This window comes from Heptranchias perlo, chromosome 23 (assembly GCF_035084215.1).
Source record: "Heptranchias perlo isolate sHepPer1 chromosome 23, sHepPer1.hap1, whole genome shotgun sequence".
Lineage (NCBI taxonomy): Eukaryota > Metazoa > Chordata > Chondrichthyes > Hexanchiformes > Hexanchidae > Heptranchias > Heptranchias perlo.
The window spans coordinates 20,217,238-20,239,507 of NC_090347.1; the positions used below are offsets into that span (position 1 = coordinate 20,217,238).

Sequence of the window (22,270 nt, forward strand, 5' to 3'; positions counted from 1 at the left end):
GAAAGATTATCTGTAATCACCACGCATTGTTCTCTGACTTATATATGCTGTGCCTTTATGGAACCCTGCACTCACCTGACGAAGGAGGAAAGCTGCGAAAGCTTGTGATTCCAAATAAAGCTGTTGGACGATAACCTGGTGTTGTCAGACTCCTTGCTTCTGTTTATATCACGCTTACCTAGTACCTGTGTATTTCAAACCACCGACTGCTCTAAAACCGCATTTACATGGGTGGCATCTGGGCCACCCGACTTTCTGTCGCATCCTGCTCCTGGAAAGGGGCTGGCTGTTGGCTAGGTCACTGTTCTGCCCGGCAGTTAAAATTCTCACCAAGAAATCAGACGCGTTCGGGAATCTAACGCAGTTACCACCCTGAGATTTCCGAGTCGGTCACGTGCTCCAGCGTTGGCATGAGTCACGCGAGCTGACGGTTGGGTGCTAAATTTGCCGACCTTCCAGGTTTGTCCTGGAGTCTCCAGGAATTAAAGATTAATCTCTTGGATACTGCTGCGGGTAAGCAGAGAGAAAAATCATAAATTATTAATTTTCTTTGAAGTTTGAGTTATAAAAAAAATTGGAGATGGGAGGGGGGGTGGGTGGAGAAGGAAAAAAAGGCTGTTTGACTGGAAGCCATGTGATGAAACCTCCAGGAACAAGTCCAATCACAGTTGGCAACACTATTGGGCGCGCGTGCACGCGAGGAATGGAACGTCACGGCGGCGGACACATGGGCGCGCGCCCGCGATGCTCCCGGAGCGAGCGTTTGCAGAGGATCGGTGACGAGATGGGGCTGCTGCTTTAGTTCGGCTTCCTGCAGCTTTGCTTTGACCAGCCGCGGTCCAGTCGCACGGTGATGGTCGCTGGTGGTCGGCTGTCTGTCGTCCCGGGTTCCCACTGAGGGAGGGGTGGGGGGTAGGAGAGGAGTTTCCCCTCGGGGTTTTTACTCCGAGTCTTCCCTCTTGCTTTCTCCCACCGGTTCGAGGCATGGCTTCCCGGGTGGATTACATCGCTCCGTGGTGGACTTACTGGCTGCACAACTTCCCGCATATGAGCCTCCGCTTCCAGCCAGTGGACCACACTTTCAACCCACAGGATGAGAGCTATCAGCAGGTGAGCGAGCCGGTGCCCGGTCTCCCGCTGTCGGTTCCCTGCCGCACAGTGTAGTCGGTAAAGTACAAGCTTTTGGACCGTGATCGTTTGATCAACCGCCCACTGTAAGCTAATCAATCGGATACAGCACTATGGTGTAAAGAATGCTCTTGCCAACACTACGTTCTGCTTATTGCGTCCCCAAATCTTTGTGAGGTCTGTCTTATCCCTCGCGTAGTCGGTGATGGTTTCATCGCAGATGTGATTATGTTCAACATAACGAGTTCCTATGTGTTTTATGCTGTGAACTTTCACTTTTAATGCTACAAATCTTCAACTTAACGTCTTTCCTAAAGCAGTTGTTTTAGCATCTCATTTGCCTAATTGTAATATATTTAACAAAAATATAATTATGGTGGGGCTATTTATTTAAACGATATATAAATTGAGTTGAATAATAGTGACGAAGAATAGAAATGTGTTGAGGATTTGCAAAAGAGAAATTTGCTCCCTCACAGTGGTTACATGGAAGATGCTTTCCCCTGAAAAATTAGACCTTGGAGAATGTCTTGAGTGAGTATAGTTGAATATATTGAATAGTTGATATCAAGCCAGGCAGACAAGGAAATCCCAGACTCAACCCATAGTGCAGAGCTAACATACCTCTGTCATGGGGAGGGCATACTACTGGCCTCAGCTTCAGAGTAAGGAGAGAAGTCAACCAGGGTTCCCAATCTAGTGATTTTTGCTCTAAGACTGTATTTTTTTATCTGAACGAACCTTTGTTTTGAAATAATTATTTGATTCATAAAAGGAACTACTTTGTGATATTAATAACCAAAACAATTTGGGGCCTTAATGTAATAGTCTTGTGACATCTTTCAAGTTAAGTTTTTTTTATTCAAGGGCAAATAAATGATGGGTGCAGAAACCTATCCTACAGGAAGTATTTTTTTCTAGAATGAAGTGCAAATATCTGGGGAGATTTAAATGTTTGACTTAAAGGAAGGAATGTCTAGTAGCAGACTTCATCTCCTTACTTGCATGCCCCCCCATTTAATTTTTAAGTGGTCATCTCATGACTTGTATCTTGTTCTGACAGTGTGAAAATAAGAAAAAGCTATGATTTTTGCATTGCACCTAAGTCTCGTATTACATTTGTAAAAAATGAAGTGCATTAGTAGTTAATGCCTGTGAACCATACCCCAACAAGAGTTTGTACTTTCAGGATAAGAAGGGAGAAAGCTGGTATAAATAACTAAAAACCATTACACTAGTAGATTTCCCATAGTTCACTGGCATTCCAGGATCCAGAATGTGAATTCTGATATTTATCATGGCCTGGCTACAGCCAGAACATGATTGCAGTTTCCCCATTACTGTCATACAGCAAATTTACTGAAGCAGTAGGTAACATGGAAGTTTAAAAATATTACACACTTAATGATATTGAAACACCCAGTGCCTCATTCATATATGTGTAATATTTACAAAATGTGCTTAATATTCAAGTAATTTTATTCTTCTCTCCCCAAAACCTGTTCTCAGTTATTTCCTTCATTTTGCTTTATTTACCACAGGTTGGCCATTTTTGCTTAAGATGCAAGTATTTTCTTTTATTTGTTCTTCCCATCTGCCTTCCCAAAATCTTCTTAATTTTTCTCAGCCCCTCCAAAATTTCCATGGTTGATTTGTAATTCTTGCCAAAGTTTTCAGTGGTGGAGAAATCCACCAAGGAGATGTATCCCACTGCCGAGTATCCAATGAGGTGTAGTATTAATAACAAGTTCCGGCACCGATTGACTTTGGCTGCAAAGCCCAAAATTAGCATCGAAGACCCCTGTGCCATACCCGTCTCAAGATTTTAAGTGAATAATGGAACTATTTTTACTTTTACTCCTATACAGATGCTCAGATTAAAATCTCTGCTTCGACTTATCTTTGAACTCTGTCCTCAAACAGTTGGTTGCACTCGTTCTAGGTTAAATATGTTTTATTGATTTTCTGGATAAGGTGTAACGGACTGCTTGCATAGTCAGTGGGCATTCTGCAGGGTTTCTCAGTGGACAGTTCACTTAGCAATTCAAACAAAGTTAGCATTTCTACTTTTTCTGTCTGGGCAAGGGTTAAATGCCAATCTCCTGTCAAATCTATCAATTTTTAAGTAACTTCGAACTGTTTGATTCACGAGCGTATAAATTTTCATTTTCTACTGATTATTGTAATATTATTAACCCTCAGCAAGCTTTGGATGAGTATGCCTGTCAGTGAGTAGTCCATTCCTGATTAAATGCATCAAAGTGTATCAGATTGATCTGTTTGCATCTATGACATAAGCAGGTCAACCTTGACATGCAGGATGGTATGTAACAGGTATTGATTGTGTGAAAAGGGCCTTTTGGTGCTGGCTGTTAGGCAATCAAGTAACATTTGATTCTTTTCTTAGTTCAAAAAGTGGACAGTGGGAACATAGAGGCAGAGAAAAAAGTAAGATGTTTAATCTAATGTTTAAATTAATTTAAATTAGAAAAAGAGTAAAAATTCAAGTTGAAGAATGAACAGAATTGGGGGGGGGCGAGACAAATTGTTCTTATGTTTCATATAATGAAGCTATTCCCAATATTTAAGCAGCTAATATTACTGTAATTTTTATGCATCTCAGTGTGTGATCAAAAGACTTAAAATCAGTGAGCTATGGGGAGAGTAATTTTCCTGAAATGGCTCGCAGTCTGAGTTAATGAAGACTAAACATCATTAGTTAACTTTTCAGTAACCTTTGTTTTGTAAAGTGGTTTGTGGCTCTATTTGATGCTGAAGCTTTTAAACATTGTCACAGTAATTACAATAGATATGTCAACGTTGATAATGTCAACTTAGATATATCTATTGTGATCCATAAATTAGGCATGGGAACTGAGGCTATCTTAAAGAATTTTTTTTAACAGAAGGGAGTCCTGGAACAAGTATCTATAATATGTTTATACATTATATAGTGTGCTGAAGATTTTTTAAAAATTCTGGAATGCAAATGCAATCCTGATTAATTACCATCTAAAGTCACTGCTTTGAGTGTGCATTCTCATTATCTACTGAGGAATTAATTACCTACTGAGTTTTTAACTTTGTTAGAAGAAGGCTGATACTTCAGGGCAGAATTGAGGGAGGTCTGCAGGTACTGTCCTTCAGATGAGATGTTAAAGTAGGGCCATATCTGTTTGTTCCAGTGGTTCACATGGATGTAAAAGATCCCATGGTACTATTTGAAGAAAACTAGGAAGTTTTCCTGTTGTTCTGGCCAACACTTGTGTTGCAACCAACACTGCCAAAAACAGAATAACTGGTCATGAATCTTGTGCAGGGTGTGTGGGACCTTGATGTGTGCACAATTCACTGCTGTGTTTGCTTACATAGTGGTGACTGCACTTCAAAGTAATTCATTGGTTATGAAGTGCTTTGGAATATCCAGAGGACATAAAGCTGTATGAATCCAGGGTCTTTCTGAAAGCCACTCCAGAATAACACTTTTTAAATACTTCATGTGTAATCTTAAATGTACTGTAAGCCCTTTTGTTCCAATTATGTAATTCTTCTGTGATTGTCAGAGCGAACTCATGAAACACACAATCTTTCTAATCCTCAATTCAATTTTATTGTGAGTCCATGAAAAATTATTCTGAACTGACACACACCCAGAATCCTTTAAAAGCTGCTGTCTAGTTTTCCTGATGGTTTAGTGGCTAAATGGTGTAGTACTGCGATCTCTGGTACAATCTTTGGTCTGTACTAAGTTAGCTAACCTTAGTGGATAGGGTGGGTCAGGACAGTGTCATTGGCTTCCATGTTCCTAGGTGAGGAAGGGGCGGGGGGGGAGAAGAGAGAGTCGGTTCGCAATGCAGTTACCCTGTTGCAAGTACACTTGTGTGGATGTTGCATAAGAACAATTTTGCACTTGATTGCGTGTGCATTTTTTTTCATTCCTCCCTTCCCTTTGCTGGAGGCACTAGAAATGTGGCATTTGTGGAACTGTACCCTGGAGAACCAGGGAGAATATAGGGGAGGGGAGGGGAGGGAGGGAGGGCTACGACGACATGAAAGTGTTGTTTAATCCAGTTCAAAATGACAAAATACTGTAATTTTGCTGTTGTGCTTTGTAACTACCCTTGTACCCCTTCACTGAGTTACAAGCCTTAAGATGGGCTCCTCTTCTATTCATTGTTAAAATATTGCCAGTTGTATGACTTGAGGATTTTATGACTTTTTGCTCTACCAATTGATGACTCAGTCATTTGTAAGTGGTGTCCTCGTGGCTTGAAGTGAACTTAGGTCTGGCACATTTTAAAAGTGGTTGGAAGGATACACATCTCTGCTCTGAATTGCTTTTGCTAAAAGACACAATACACAAATTCTTGTACAATTTATTTCACATATACAACCTCAATTACATTAATTTCATCAGTGTTTTTTCTTGTATGAGAATTCCCTTTGCTGCAAGATCTGCTAGTGGTTGTGTAGCTGCAGAAAAGTAAATGGATTTAAAACCAAATCTTTGATAAATGATTGAATTTTGTTGAGTGACCTCATTCTAATTATATTATTTCCCAATGTATTTTTTATTGAGAATAGCAGCACTGGATTGTTTTTAAAGAAATTATCTTGCTGCACAGTATGTCATGGTATGAATGGTAGCTGGAGGAACTACCTGGCAAAGCAGCCTAATGAACTAAAATATAGGTTAGCCAAGAGGCCAATGCATCCTGTTTTCTTTAATGTTTGTTTACAGAAATTAGAAACTACCTCCTTGACCAGGGTGTATCTAGCTATTTTTATACCAAATCTGTCCATAGTTGATCATGTTTTTGAAATACATTAAAATATTAATAATTGGTGTACAAGTCAATATATGTGTATCAGCAGCCGACGTCTCAGGTTACCGCAGCCCCTAGCCAACATCTCCCCCCTTTTGATCCAAAGATGCTTATCTTAGGATCATTATTCTCCCTTTCTGTGTACCACTCCTGAGTTTGTCATTGTCCCCCAATGAGCATGTTACATCCGCGATATCATATGGTTATAGAAAAATATAAAAGAGAAGCGTATTTTTGGTATACTTCACACAGTGTCCTTATATTGATAATCGCTTCTTCTGTTTCATTATGGCACTAACATTCAATCGTTGCAAAATTTCATTTTTCCACCTTCTAAGCTGATATACATTAAATATGACAAGCACTAATGCACATAAAATCACAACTACAGCAGCATGTGATAAAATCCTGACCCATGGATGTATTTGAACATTAGATCCCCAATTCCAAAACTTATCCCAGAACCCGGGGTCCCGTAGCAGTTCATCTGCTTTATCAGCATGAGTTCTAATTATTTTAGTGTGTTTAGTCCATTGATGAACGTCCTTTTTGCTCTATCCCTTTCCTGTGTTGTGTCTTCCTTTGTACAATTGATGATGATCCAACCAATCTTTCTTAAATGCCTGCTATATCCACCCCAATCAATATATCTCTGACTGGGGTAGCGACTCATACCAATATTCACATAGGTGTGGTCCCAGTGGACCATAATTTTACCTCGACCGTCGCTCCCCGATGATCGCTCAATAAATGGACCCACATATTGACTAATGACTTTTCCCTCTGGGATTACCGACAATGTCACCTCTAGAACTTTGTTGCATGAAAACTGCACTCCCGCTCCTTCCGGTATACCCAAAGTCTTTCCCACGCACGCTAACCCTTCCACTCCCGTATAATACAAATTTAAATCCTCTCTTTTCCCTTTGTTGGCTCAGACTGTTTTATTCTGCAGAGCAAAGTTGTTTCTGCTCTCGGAATATCCTTCCGCCGTCGACACTGCTTCAGGCACGTTCATTCGTCGTGATGGCTCTGAGGCAGGTTCAACCACAGTTCTGATGATGGTCAATCCGATAGCAACAAAATGCATTATCCCCTTCATTCTAGGCTGGACCTGTAATAAACAAGTGTAATTTCTGCTCTTATTTACAGTTTCTTTTAAGTACTATTTTAAGTCCAGTCTCTCCATATACTGAGCCAGACCGTCCATATCCTGTTCCCAATTTGTTTCAGATTCCAACTGTCCGTTTCTTAACCTCCATGTATATCCCACAGTCAGTTCTCCTTTCCCCATCCTGTACTGATGAAGAGAAATCCACAAAAATTTTAAAATAGGGTTCTTCCTTTCCTGTTTCCTTTGTTTTTCTGCTTTCAGGCCCCGTCTTACCCCCTCCCTTTTCTTTTGATACAAATGGGCCCTTGGGGTTATTTGCTATCATCAATTGACACTCATGTTTATGTCGGGCGAATACTATTGAGTTTTGTACAATAATTTGTTGTACTTCCCGATCGTCACTCATTTCTCCTGGTTTTATCCACATTTCCCCGATTGTGCATATCCTATCCCGATATTCCCCCACCAGGACGAGTGTGTGATTTATACTGCCCATGCCCAAAGGCATTTGCCAAATCATACAGTTAACGGGATCAAAGCAGAGTCCCGCTTTGGCCATATAGTCACTCCCTAATATATGTTCTTGTTCTCTGGGCAATTTGATAAGGACCACTGAATGCTCTATCACTATGTCTCCCACACCGACTTCCAACGGTACACTCACATATCCCACTTGTGAATGCCCTGTGAATCCGCTTAGAATAATTTTGGTTTGAATTTTCCAATCTACGTCATTGATCTGAGTGGTGTTAACGGTGGTTCGGGATCCACCGGTTGAGGCCAGTAACTGAACCCAGGTTACTTTAGTTCAAAAGTCGTTCCTGCCTCTGTGTATCAGCAGCCGACGTCTCAGGTTACCGCAGCCCCTGGCCAACAGTGTACTGAGGCAGTTGCTTCAAATTGCCAGTACTAAAAGAAAGAGACTTGAATTTATATAATGCGTTTCACAATCTCAAGATGTCCCACATTGGCTGTAAAGCACTTAAATATTTTTGAAGTGTAGTCACTGTTGTAATGTAGGAGACGCGGCAGCCAATTTGCGCACAGCAAGGTCCCACAAACAACAGTGAAGTAAATGACTAGATAATCTGTTTTACGTTTTGGTTGAGGTTAAGCTATTATGGGAGTTCTCTGTATTACAGAATAACTGGTGTGACCACTAGTTATGTCAGGAATGATTAGGGTATGAATTGCATTCCATAGGTTTAAATGCTAAAATCATTCTATTTCCCTCTTAGTGATTGAAATATTTTGAGACAAAATTCAACCCCCCAGGGAAAACAATAGGGTGCTTCTGTGCAAAAACAAACAATTACATGATGAGGCATAATATCTACAGATAGTGACTCAGAACATTTTACTTAAAAAAAAAACCCAGAATTATTGTACTTTGATCCCATCACAAGAAACGACCCACAACTCTTAAAACCAAAGAATTATTTTAGTGACAGCTCATAAACAATATTTTTTTAGTGCGGCCTGAAAAAAAAATTATATGGAACTTGAGAGACCAAAGTAGACCTAATAGCTTTAGATAACTCTCGGCACTCAAAAGAAACTCTCAACTGGATTTTAGCCTACCTGAGTTTTACCAAATATCAACAAACTCCTCCAGCAGTGTGTACAAGGCATAAATCCTCAATTAGCTAAAATCAATACCATTTGTCGAATTGCTAGGTTGAGCAGCACATTAGAGCATCAGTTCGATCCACCACTGCTGCAGCATGGTGATGGTCTAATGTGTTTTGACCTCAGCTGCTTTGGGGGAAGGTTTATGCAAAGACCACTTGTCTCCCTAGAGGAAGGAAACATTAGCCAATCACTCCTAACGGGGCTTCTCACAGCCAGCTCTAGCAACATTCATGGTGGTGTGGGAGCTAGTTGTGTGCATGGCCTAGGGAGACTGCAGTTGAGGAGAAAACTAGAAGTTTATAGGATCATGATCCATTTTAAAATATCTTCAATAACATTTGGTTGTCTTTTGTAGATTATAAAATAGACCAACTTAAATGGGACAACTAGGCAATTCTGATCCACAAGTATTAAAATAGTATGACCAAACTGCCATGTCATGTGTTGATATCTGGACAGCAGTCCCACTGGGAAAGGTAGAACCTTTGAATTTCAAATGGCTTATAACCATCTACTGATGTTTAATCTGCAACTGAGCAGCAAATCAAAAACTGAATTGACATAAATGGCAAGGAAATGAGTACAATCAAAGCAAGACAATTTGGAACAGAAGTACTGAGAATGGCATGCACAACTCTTGTGATGAGCCAAAAACATTAGTTCAAAGCACGTCCTACCTTGCTGTAAATGTCGAAAACTTTAACTCTGGAGAACACTTAGAAATGGGGCCATGGGAAAAGCATAGCTGCATTTTTACTGAGTCTGTGAAAAAGTACCCCCCCACCCCCGCCCCACCCCCCCCAACCCCGGATTAGTAGGACTTCCCGTGCAGTAGGTTTCAGTTTTCCCCTGAAGCAGCATCAAATAAGTTTTGGAAGTGCTTGTGAGTGGAGCAAAATGTTTAATATTACAAAGTGCAACAGGCATATTATTTCACTAAAGTGACATTCGCTAGCAAAAGTTTCGAGAAGCATAAATAATTCGAATCAAATTATATTTCATGCTCTTGCAGTGTCAGTTTGCAGTCTTTATGTACACCCACAGTTGTGCTAAATATGCCTGAAATTGGCAAAAAATGTTAGTTTTTAATCAACTTGTACATATTTAAATAGGTTACACATTGGAACTAATAATGTTAGTGTTTGTACAAAAAGCTTTGATTTGCTTTGCATAAACTAATGGTCTCTGATTTGTATTCGCAATGTATTCTTCCTTGCCTAAATTTTGTACCAGTGATTGTTTCGAAGTGTTCTGTTTTTTCATTTAGAAAAAGTTCCAAGTTTATGTCACTCCAAGTTAAGATTCTGTATAATACCTGATTAGATGGGTCACCAATAACCACTGCATTATCATTAAAATTGGACTCGAATGTGGATAATAAATACTCGCATTGCTCTAGTTGCAGAGCCACTTAGTTAAATGGGCCTCGCGGGAGGTTGTAAGGAAGTAACCTTGTGGAGTTATTGCACAGCTGTGACTACCATTGTTTTTGATGGGAAATGTGTCATTAATGTGTGTGAAACACAGTTCAAATCCGGTGACTGAGTTACTGATCTCATTGAGTAAGAATACATTTTGCAAACTATTGCGCCAGCTTCTGTAATAATTATCAGCAAGGCTGTGTCTACTTTGATGTTAAATAGCCTTGAGACTTACATACTACAATAAAAATGGTCTCTGGTATTCAAGGAAGAATACTTGTATGGCTTTATCTTCTGATGACTTCTGTTCCAGTGCATCCCTATAGATAGAGTGGGGAAATCTCTGTTGCATGCTTATTCATGTTAAATAATTTCTGTCCGATGCATGTTTTTGGACCAGTACACACCCTTTCAATTTCTTTCCCTCTCTATCAGCCTCTCCATAATTATCGCTTCCTGCCTTATGCTGCCATCCCCTATTGGCGTTATCTTGCTTTCAATGACCAGGAGTACTGTCAGCTAACATTTTCAGTTTTGGTGAAGGCAATAGACTGCTTTTGCTTCAGCTAATTGTCCTGGGATCGTCCTGCTACCACTACTACTCATCTGACTGCAGGAGGGAGTGGCTAGAAAATTATGGGAGAGATGATTTAAAGTGAAGATATTCTAGGAGGAAGATATTGAAGTCTGAAATATTTCATTATGTCAATATGTAGGTGAGAAAGAGGAAGGGACCAAGGATAGATCCTTGAGGGACTTGAGAGGTGACGTCGTAAGATGGGAAGAGAAGATATTGCTGGAGATGCATTGTCTTGTGTTTGAATAGGTAGGCGTGGAATCAGATGAGAACAGTCCCGTAGAACTGGACAATGAAGGAGATGGCATGATTGACCGTGATAAAGACGGCAAGGGACTATTTCAGACGGTCCACAGCAGAGGTGTCGTGCAAAGCAAGAGGAGAGTGAGTTGGAAGTTTGTGAAATAGCGAGGGAGCTGAGGGCAGGGAGATTTTTCCATGAGTAGATGGTAAAGGTACCGGGGTTGAGGGAAATTGGTGGGGAGATATGGGTGGTAAGGGATACAAGGAAGTGACGAGAGATGGCCTTGTTGGTGATCGAGACCTTGGGCGAAAAGGAAGCAAGAGATGTTGAGGTTGAGGGTAGCCACGTGAATAGATGGGGGAATTTAAGTGATGGGTGAGATAGAGTGAGGCTAGGAGGTCAGAGGTTAGAGAGTTGAGGTGTAGGTGGAAGGCACAGCCTTCCTAAACCTTAGGAGCTTTCTTGTTTCTGTAGCTTGATTCTGCAGAAGTTTATCTATTAAGCCATCAAGGGAGCTTTGAATAGTGTTTTCTGTATGAGTGTTCTAGTGAAAAGCGTGAGCATAGCAGTCCAAAGTGTCAGCTGACAATTCAGTTGAAGCTATATTGTGAAGATTATACAGCTTTGTTTAAATGTCTTTTTTCTTTAGACCTCTGAATTGTTGGTCAATTGGTGAAATTTGCCAATGTTTAGCTCTGGCATTCCAGAGAAACTTGTTTTTTCCCCCTCCGAACAGGAGGAGGAAGAATGTTAATGTCTATGACAAACTTCATAATGTTGTGTAAACAAGAGTTTGTCTTGAGGTCAGAAGCTGTTGTTTCTGCACCTTTTAGCACATAAAACTGCCGTTACATAATTTAAACTTTTGAGGTGGGTGTGCATGTGACACTTGCATTTCTCAATTGCAAGGAAAACTGCTACAAAATGAGTTTTCCTATTCCCTCTTGAATATAGTTATACCTTTTAGATATTCAATTTATAGTAATCTTAAATCTCAGCAATGATATCCATTGAGTGGCCCAGTAATTAAGCAGCTAAACGCTTGACTCCTCAATTATAAATGTAAGGAATCTTACAACACCAGGTTATAGTCCAACTGTTTTATTTGAAAATCACAAGCTTTCGGAGGCTTTTTCCTTCACCCGACGAAGGAGAAAGCCTCCGAAAGCTTGTGATTTTCAAATAAAACAGTTGGACTATAACCTGGTGTTGTAAGATTCCTTGCATTTGTCAACCCCAGTCCATCACTGGCATCTCCACATCATGGCCTCAATTATAAGGTTGAGGTATCTGTGGAAGATGCATCTTTGTTGATGAGTTTCAGTTCTCAGTTGCAAAGTCCCCTTAGTGAGGTGTTCTGTCTCTAAAGGAATCTGAGTTTCTCCAGTTTCGAATGGTGCCTTCTGCAGACTAATTTAAAATCAGCGCACATCTTGACCTAATTATGAATGTGTGGTGGGTGAATGGTTGGCTGCCTTTTCCTTTTGTGGGGGTAGGGGCGGGGGCAAAGAGAAAAGGGATCCTGGCTGCTCTCTTTCAAACAAACAAGAAGTATTTGGCAATTTGAAGAGGATATTGAAGGAACCTAACAATAGAGTTTGACTTCCTGTCAAGTTGGGGATGGATGTAGTTTGGTTTTGTCTCAGTTTTAGGCCATCCTCAGCTGTCCATGATGATGCAAATTATTGCCAAGTTGTGCAGTTCTTACAGTTTAAGATGGTATTCCATATTTGTTGGGATTTTAACCTTTTATCACTGACTCGCCTATTAATCCAGTTTTACGTAAATACCATTGGCACATTGTCAAAGTGCTGCATGTTCTGTCTGCTTAGATTGCCTTCTAAGTCGGTGGTTTTTAAAAATTCTTCAGCATTCAAGATCACAAACTGAGATGGAATATTGTATAAAAGCTTAATTGCTCTTTCTGCAGTCCCTTGTGACTGCTTGCATTGCCATTTAGATACTACATTATTTATGAAACACTCTCATGTTTCACAAAACCAATTTTTTTTTGGGAGGGAAAGGATTGAACAGAAGAAATATTAATGTGTAGTCTCCTGCTGAGGTTTTAGTAACAGCATTGAGCAAATCTAGGCTTGGTGGCATTATGCATCAGAACTTAAATCCACATTGTATCGCATGTGGCACAGTATGACGTTCGCAAAGGCTGTATTTCAGATTTCAACTGTTTTTCTTGAGCTGAGGCCAAGCAGTTTGGAAGTCAGAAGTAGTCACCTCAGACAATTTCTTGTCTCCTTGAAGGTTGCTAACCTGTCTTCTTGGCTGGAGTAAATTTACAGTTTTAGTAGATCTTGTCCTGGGTGTGGCAGTTGGCCTTTGTACCCATCGCAACCGAAGGGAAAAGAATAAATCATCTTGGTTTTCTGCTCCTTATTGCTATGCAGTGAAGCTCTTCTGGAGTGTGTCATTGATCAGGCCTACCTGTGATGCAATCCGTGATAAAATAGCTGGCAGACACTCACTTTCTATGCTTATGCATGAAGAATGGCTTTCAAACTGGAAGCGTACCCCACCTCGAATCAGTATCTTGAGGTGAGGAAGGGAGATTATTTTTTTTTAAGTGGAATGGAATTAAAAGGTCATGCTCATTGAGATATACAAGTTTGCATCATCCAAAATCCCCACACACTCAGTTCCCAATCTCTGGCAGACAACTGGTGAAGGTAATAGGTGACACAAGATGCTCCCTTGAAAAGAAGGAAATGTGACAGTAAATCTATTTCAGCAGCTGGCGTGTGTGACTTTGTTAGAGGTCTGGGAAGTCTCTTGGGAGTGTTTGTTGGGCATTCTAACAAAAACATAGGTGATGATCCACTTTATTGAATTATCTGTTGACCAAAGGACACCAAATATTCAGAAGCACAGAAGAAACTTCCAATCTGTTACCATGCTGAAGTGTAGCCAAATAGGCTAGTGATATTAGTGCTATTGAGGCTCCTCTCTCTCTTGCATTTCCTCAGATATATTTATTCATTTTATGTTTATACATTTTAGCATATCATTGTCTTAATGATGCAAATAGCGATTTTATACTGTGCATGGGTGTAAGCATAAGTAACTACTTAATGAATCAACTTTAACAAATACCTATATAATGCTATCCAGAAAATGTGACTGCAATAAATTCTAATTAGCCTTGGTATTCACGGTCTAAATCTGTCTTATATTTGTTGTGGTTATGGGAGTGGTTCCATTCTGACATGGGGCCGTTACAGCTGAACTCAATACTGTTATTGGCTGATTTCACACACTTACCCTTTCCAGTTGCATAGCAGTTGGGAGCGTGAAACCTGGTATATTTGTTTCTTGTTTCCAAACTCTGGGACCCAGAGGTCAATTGTAGTCCACTTATTTCTACCCCTGCTGAGACCAGCTTACTCAGACCAGGGATTGAAGCTTGGATCTTCCTGAGCTGTATGGCTCAGTACCACAGCAGATGGGGGTGCAGTAGACTAATGCTATTGCTTGAGCTGCATAAGTCTACAATAAAAGGATCTTGTGTTTCACTCTGCTTGCCTGACCTAAGTGCGTTTACGATGTGAGGTACTCATTTACAAACCTTTGCAGAAGAGATGCTTTAAAAGGTTGCTCTAAGCTTGTGAGGCATTTGAGGATCAGCACCTCCCATCACACTTCCCTTCTTTTAGGACTTGCCCATTGTACAGGACACTTAGGGCTTTGAATACTGGTTTTGTTATGTCATGACACTACAAAGCCTGAATCGCTTTGGTGCTGAAGTATGCATCCAAAAGCTGCTGGGACCAGTGCTATTTTGCAGAATTATATTCCATCTCCATTCATTTGAAAAAGCACATTTTCAAATGCCAATTTGTGTATAATTGACCCAAATTTACTTGACTACACTAGAAGTGAACTTTCATGAATATAGAAATAATTTATTCATGTTGCTATGCAGGAATCTTTATTTTTAAATCTTCGTGTTAAGTTAATACTGTACTGACAAAACCAGCAGAGCAAACTGACTGGGCTTGGAGGATAAAATGTGAAGCACTGAGATAGCAGAGTAGTGAGATATACTGTAGAGGGGAGCAGTAGGACAGTGTGAGTGAGGAGGAAAAAGGGTAGCTATAACTGAAATAGTGTCAAGTTATTTGTGCAAACAGTTTAAATTTAGTTAGCGTAAATACTATTTCAATACAATGTGTCTTGATATATTGTGTTTACTAACTAGTATACCATTTGGTTCTCCAATGGACCATTTTTTCTAACCCCAGGGATTAGAGTAATTTTCTCTTGAGGCAGTACAGCTTTGGCATACAAAAATTCTTCTGCACCAATAATCTGTTTTGTTTGAGCAGAGTTCCTAAGATACGTTCTTTGGAAAGGTGTTCGATTTGTTCCAATTAACTTGTAATCAAAGTCTTCCCAGTGGGATGAGTCAGTGCATCTGTATATCTGATGCTTAAATGACTTTTTTTCTTTTACTACCTACAACTCGCTTTGTTGTACTGCAATTGGTTGTACAAATTATGCTTGATCTACAGAGCCCATTATGAACAAAATCTGGTTACCCAGCTAACTTTTGACGGTGCAAAAATCCATGGGCAGAAGCAACCTGAAAAGGTTAATCTGGCAAAGTGACCTTTTTTCTAGTTTTGCATTCGGCCCATTAATTGAGACCTGTTGAAAGCTGCTGGGGAATAAACCCATGAATGATTTACATAGTATCATAGTCGGTACAGCACAAGAGGGCATTCCTCCCATTGTGCCTGTGCCCGCTCTTTGGCAGTGCTATCCAATTTGTCCCATTCCCCTGCTCTTTCCCCATAGTCATGTAAATTTTTTCCCTTCAAGTATTTATCCAATTCCCTTTTGAAAGTTACTATTGAATCTGTTTCCACCACCCTTTCAGGCAGTGCATTTCAGACCATTATAACTCGCTGCGTTAAAAAAGAATGTTTCCTCATGTCGCCTATGGCTCTTTTGCCGATCACCTTAAAACTGTGTCCTCTGGTTACCGACCTGTCTGCACTGGAAACGGTTTCTCCTTGTTTACTCCGTCAAAACCGTTCATGATTTTGAACACCTCTATCAAATCTCCCCAAAACCATCTCTACTCTAAGGAGAACATCCCAGGCTTCTCTCATCTCTCCACATAACTGAAGTCCCTCATCCCTGGTACCATTCTAGTAAATCTCTTCTACGCCCTCTCCAAGACCTTGACATCGTTCCTAAAGTGTGGTGCCCAGAATTGAACACACTATTCCAGCTGACTTAATTCCTTACATTCATGGGGCATGAAATTTCACCATTGTTTCATTATTTGTTTACAGTGCAATATAATCCATGAAAGCAAATTCATAAGAATGAATTATCGCACTGAAGTAGTGACAAATTATACCCTCTTTTTGGTGAGATGCAAATAACCTGTACAGGTAGGATCAGAAAATCAGTTTAATTCCACCCCCCTGCACCCCCCCCCACCCCCACCCCCGCCAGCCAAACAATTGAAATTCCTGGATTCTTTAAATGTGGTGAATTGGCTTAAAAAGATTTCCCCTGAAATTGAGGGGAAAAGCTTCCTAAAATTTGTCAAATCTGATCCAGACGTGTGTGCATCACATTGTATGCTGTATGTGCCATGCTGACATCATAGATGTGATGCTCGCGCACCTCTGAACCTGATCTTTGGCAGGAAAAGAAGTGAAGGCTGTGCAATTTGGATTTTTTTTTAAAAAGGGGACCTGGATCATCTTTCAATATTGCTCTGAGGATTATTTCTTCATCCTATACCAAACAGCAATCTTTAATTCCAGTTTAGGTCTGGAGCAAGGACAGCAGTGCAATAAGTTACACACATAGTCTCAGTCCCCTGAAGACTCAGGTCATCAATCAAAGGCTGCCTCAGATCACACTGCAAGGCATTTCTTACTGAATCACAACTGTTCCTCTGTGCATTATCCCCAACAATTTTTATTATTCCACCACCATAGTGGCAGGTGAGTGGCTGGATTCACAACAATAAACATTGTTTTAAAAAAGAAATTAAAACGTAAGAACCTATGTTGGAGTGAAGTGAGTGTCCGATGGTGAATCCTTTCAAAGTGGTGTCCATGAACTGTGTAAATAGTTGTTGGTTGTCATTCAACTTGACTGTACATTTTTTACATCCCTTACTAGTTTTCTTGAGTGTTAGCAATGTTCAGAAAACAAAAAATGCTTTTTATCTGAATTTACCTGCCTTTTTGGGCCTAATGTTTTTCCTACTGACTTTTCTCTTTTTCCAATACTAAAATTAAATCCTAAGTTTTCTTAAAAATTGGCAATAAAAACTGACTCTAATGATTCTTTTGTACAGAAATGTGATTAAAAGGTTTCGAATTGTGTTCTGAGTCGAGAGATGAACTTCAGTGGGCTGAATGGCTTTGTCTCATCCTCGATTTTTCTTTGTGTTCTCATGTAGTAGGTAAATAAGTACAGCAATTGAGTTCAGAACATCAAGAATACTTGGGAGGGATAAGACCCCCAGATTGGAGCTCCATATAAAAGCAAAAACAATTTTTATCTTGCTTATTTCACTCTTTGTGCCATCCCATACGATGAGTTAAGCAGGAAATCATGACATTTTAGTAAAACATGGAATAATACCCAAAGGGGTAAAATTGTGCAAGTTTTTTGTCTTCAAGGGTGGGTATAAGTACACTGCTTTTAAAATAAAAAGTTATTGATTTTGAAACCATCTTGCTCAGCTCCCTCAAATAAGAGGGATACAAATGGCTCCTTGTTCTCTCTCTCCACCTTCTCCCTCCCCCCCCCCCCCCCCCACCCTGCAAAAAGCAATATCTTGGGAAATGTCTGGCTGTAGTATGAGAGAAAGTGAGAGAGAAACTTAACTTGTCAGTTGTTGTGGTTATAATTCTGGATCCAGATGGTGTGGGCACCAGCTGAAAGGAAGTGATCTCTTCTTGCATGCGTCAACATTTTGGGGTGTATAATACATAAATCTTCAATTACCATAATTCAAAGGTTTCAACCTGCCCAGAGAATTAACTGTGTCAACTGATGCAAATGATTTTCGTTGCACTGTCTTTAATATTTTAGTAACTGCAATGAAATCTGATTTTCATATAGTAGTAATTTCTAGTCAATTTATCTTGAGTGCAATGAACATAAAATTTAACAGCTTTTGTAACATTCTGTTTTATATGGTGTGTGCATTCAAGTTTTTATTTTTTAAAAAAGAAACATTTTTTTAATAATCGAGCTTTGGCCTTGTAAAATAACAGAGTGTGAAGTAGTGGTACAGAATATTTAGCTCTAGTTCTTTGTCTTAAGAAAAAAGTGCAAATGCCGCCCTGAGTCAGTAGCTAGTCAGAGGATGCAGTGGTGCAGTACGTGTTACTGCTGGGTTTTGAGACTGGGTGGGGAGACCTGTTTTTGAGTTTTGGTATCATAATTCTCCTGTGGTAGATAACAAAAACATGATAACAAAGTGTCAGACTGTTGTGTTGTAGCTGCTGTGCAACACAGTGTTACCGATGGTGCACAAACCTGTGCTTTTTTTTCTCTCTCAGCATTTAGTTTGCAACTGTTGGGGCCAATTTCTGTCTTCAGGTCAAATTCAGTTCAAATTTGGTTTGCAATGCTTTGACACTCACCTGAATCTCAAGTGTACGTAGCACTCAGTGCTCTGGCCTTAGGTCATTTGCCTAATTATTCACAATTCCAGGTGAAAACTCTTCCTTTTTTGCCTTTATAACAGATCAGTGTTCTTTTTTTATGTCATGGAAAGGTCTGTATACAAAATTGATATTGTGCATACGTGAGTAAGGAACACAACATGGCAGTACTGTAATGCTTTATTTGTAAATTGTGAAGTGCGTATAATGTACAAAAAGTTTCTTAAAATGGGATTAATTATGGCCTCAGTCGGCAGATAATTTTTTAAAATTATTCGTTCATGGGATGTGGGCGTCGCTGGCGAGGCCAGCATTTATTGCCCATTCCTAATTGCCCTCGAGAAGGTGGTGGTGAACCGCTGCAGTCCATGTGATGAAGGTTCTCCCACAGTGCTGTTAGGTAGAGAGTTCCAGGACTTTGACCCAGCGACGATGAAGGAATGGCAATATATTTCCAAGTCGGGATGGTGTGTGAAAAATTCCACTGATATATTTTGGGTTTAATTGGTTGAACAAGAATTTATTGCTAGTAACATAGATATTATATCGCAGAGATTAAAGAGAACGAAAAGGCCATAGTGAGATAGTAAGTTAACTAGTAATTTGAAAGGTGGAGGTAAGGCCCTAATTAATGTTACACAAGGGACAATAACAGTTATCTTGTAAATACTTTACTGTGTGCAGACAACGTGCTATGAATACTAAGTTTCCATTTTGTCACATGCCAGTTCTAAGTAGCTCCTTTTCGCGATGCATTGAAAGAACAGTGATCTGGGGACAGCACTGTGAACCAGCATAATAAATTCCCATAATCTGGTTAAAACTGGAATCCTAGTTGGTTCAGTACAGACTCTATTTCTCTCTCTTTCCTTGCCCCCTCCCTTTTTTCTGTCTTGGCAAATAATACTAGTTGAACAATCTTTTTAAAGAGTAATTATCTGTATAATGCCTATGGTCAAACCAGTGGATTAGTCACACCCTCACTCTGAACCTGAGGGTGAGGCGTTTTCACAAGTAAGGGTGGTCTTCAGCTAACTGTGATGAAAGTCTCCAGTGCACTGTGTAGCTTCTGACATTTTCTTTAATTAATGTGTGTGTCTTGAGAACTGCGATAGGAAACCTTGTTTGAAGCTTGCAACATTGTCATTTAGAGTAAGTGTTATTAAATAAATGGGATTTGAGAAAGGAATTGAGACAGCATATAAATTCAATTCTGAACTAAAATGAACTTTTACAAATGGAACTCAGTTATGTAGAATGAACATTTTGTAATGAATGATCTTCTGTAATTTGTTTGGTAAGGGAGCACTTGTGGGAATTGTGCTGATTGGTACCTAGCATTCGTCTAGAATCTTTAATTATCAGTTTGGCTAATTGGGTAGTTTCCAGGCATATGTTTGTGCTACACCGCAGAATCTACCCAGAGATCTGCGCGATGCACTTATTGTATCGGGGTCATGATTGCATGTTCTTGTGGGGGAGGGGGGAGAAGCATCATTGTCCATTAACCATGGATTATTGAAGACCCTTCGCAACAGCACAACTGTTTTGGCCCCATTCACTTTTCTCTTGAAAGCATGCTTCTCTCTGAACAATCTGATGGCCCAGCAGTGGTTCTAATTTTGAAATCGCCATGCTGTTGTAAATACTGAGTAGAAATTTTTTTTTAAAAAACTGAAATGCTGGAAATAAACAGCGGACACATCAGTATCTGCAAAGAGAGCAGATAGGTTAATATCTTGGCTGTAGGACCTTTGCCACTGACTGGCTGAATGTTTCCAGAATATTCTGTTTCTGTGCTGCAAATCCTCAGAGTCTTTTTAATGGGTGCAGGTCTTGTAAATGGGAAAATATTTTTAGGGGTGTGAAACCTCAGGGAAAATCATCTACACCATTTATGGATTGATGGACTGGAACCACTGGCTATACCAAGTCATAGGTGATTGGAACTAGCTGTGCCCCATCCAGCCGATACTTTTCCACAGGTAAAGTGATAAATATGTTTCCCTTGGCATACATAGCTTGCATCATTTCTGCGATACATTTACAGGCTGCATATTGGCTCATCGGTTAGGTGTTCCCAGCAGTGGCTTGAAAGGATCCAATGCCATAAAAACTTAATGTTATGGTAAGAATCACAGCTATGGGGAAGAGCTGCCCCTCTTCTGGAGGTTGTTTGTAGGTCAGCCTGGAAAGGAAAGTATATCTTGGTGACAGCCTCTCGTGTGAAGCAGAGGTGGCGAAAAGTGATGATCGGAATTGTCATGATCTGTAGATGTTGGTTCTTTGGCAGTGCCAGTTGTGGACATAAATGCCTCCAGTTTTGTTGCACCTGCATTTGCAGTCGCCACATGAATTCATCTTGCTCATCTAAATCATGGAGTGCGCTAGAAGTCCTTAAAAGAAATTCCTAACTGCAGCACTTGATTAGTTGCGTGTTCCTTTGCAGCAGCACTCGGCAATACTGTTTAAAAAAAAATTGTGGTAAGCAACAATATTAAGATGCAAAATGCACTGTTAACAATGAAATAAACTAATGCAGGGAAATAAATGCAACTAAATATCAGTGCTTCTTCCAAAAAAAACTTATTCATTAAATTGTGGGGAATAACTTTTAAGAATCTAATCTCAGCAGTCCAAGCCACTGGATTAGTCACCTGGCCACGTTATATGGGCACGGTGAGCACTTGGGAGGGGGCCTTGTGGCACTCAGTGACTCAGATGCATGCCCGAAATCACGCCCACGTTTTGGACATTAAAATGGCATATAGGCATATAATATAAATGGTGAACCACAAGGAGGGTGTAGATTAATGGTTATTGAGGAGTCAAGGTACACAAATCATTAAAAGCTGATTGAAAAGGCTGATGATAAATTGGGCTTCATTATAAGAGGCTTAGAATATAAAAAGTAACTAGACACGACTGCAGTTATACAGATTGCTGGTCAGAGCTTATTTAAAATAGTGTTCAGTCTTAGGCAACCTCTTTTTTTTCTTTTCCCCCTCATTCCCTCTTCTCCCCCCCCCCCCCCCCTGCCCTCAGGATGTATAGATCAGCGTTGAACAAAGTCCAGCAATTATTTAATGAGATTGAAAGGGCTGAGTTATGATGAGGTAGCAGGAAAACGGGTTGCATTTCTAGGAGATAAAGGGTTATGGTGTGACCTGACTAAGGTGTTCAAATAATGAAGGGGATTGAGCAGATTGCCATAGAATGTCCTCTCTCATGGGGCAATCAAGAACAAGGGGACATCATTTTAGAATTCAAGCAAAGTTGAAAGTGAATCCAGGCAAAACTTCATGCACAGTTGTAAGAATGTGGACTTCACTGCCCCAGATAGCCAAGTTGTAAAGTCAATTGAGGAATATAAAATGGAAGATAGATTTTTCTTCAGGCGCAGGGGTATTAAGGGATATGCCAAAAGGCAGGGAATTGGAATTATAAAGATGGAGCGACACAACTACCAAAATAGTGGAGCTGGCTCGATGGACTAAATGCTCCAATTTGTATTTCCTAGCAAAGACTGGATACGTGCTAGCTCCCAGGCTTCATCCAATGTCATTTTTAGCTACTAGCTGGAGGCACACGAGAGCAGCCAAGATAACTTTTCGCAGTTTCTCCTTGGAGACCTTTCACCGAAATATTGTCCTTAGTGTTGTGGTTC

The 22,270-nt window shown here is 40.1% G+C and overlaps 1 protein-coding gene across 1 annotated transcript in view; it reads left to right on the top strand.

Moving 5' to 3' along the window:
- The first annotated feature begins 750 nt into the window (after positions 1 to 750).
- Positions 751 to 22,270, top strand: part of ttyh2 (tweety family member 2) — a 122,484-nt gene continuing 100,964 nt past the window's right edge. The window contains exon 1 of the mRNA XM_068004143.1: positions 751 to 1,110. Within this exon, the coding sequence (XP_067860244.1) occupies positions 985 to 1,110 (126 nt within the window). The 5' untranslated portion in view covers positions 751 to 984. The remainder of the gene's footprint in view (positions 1,111 to 22,270) is intronic.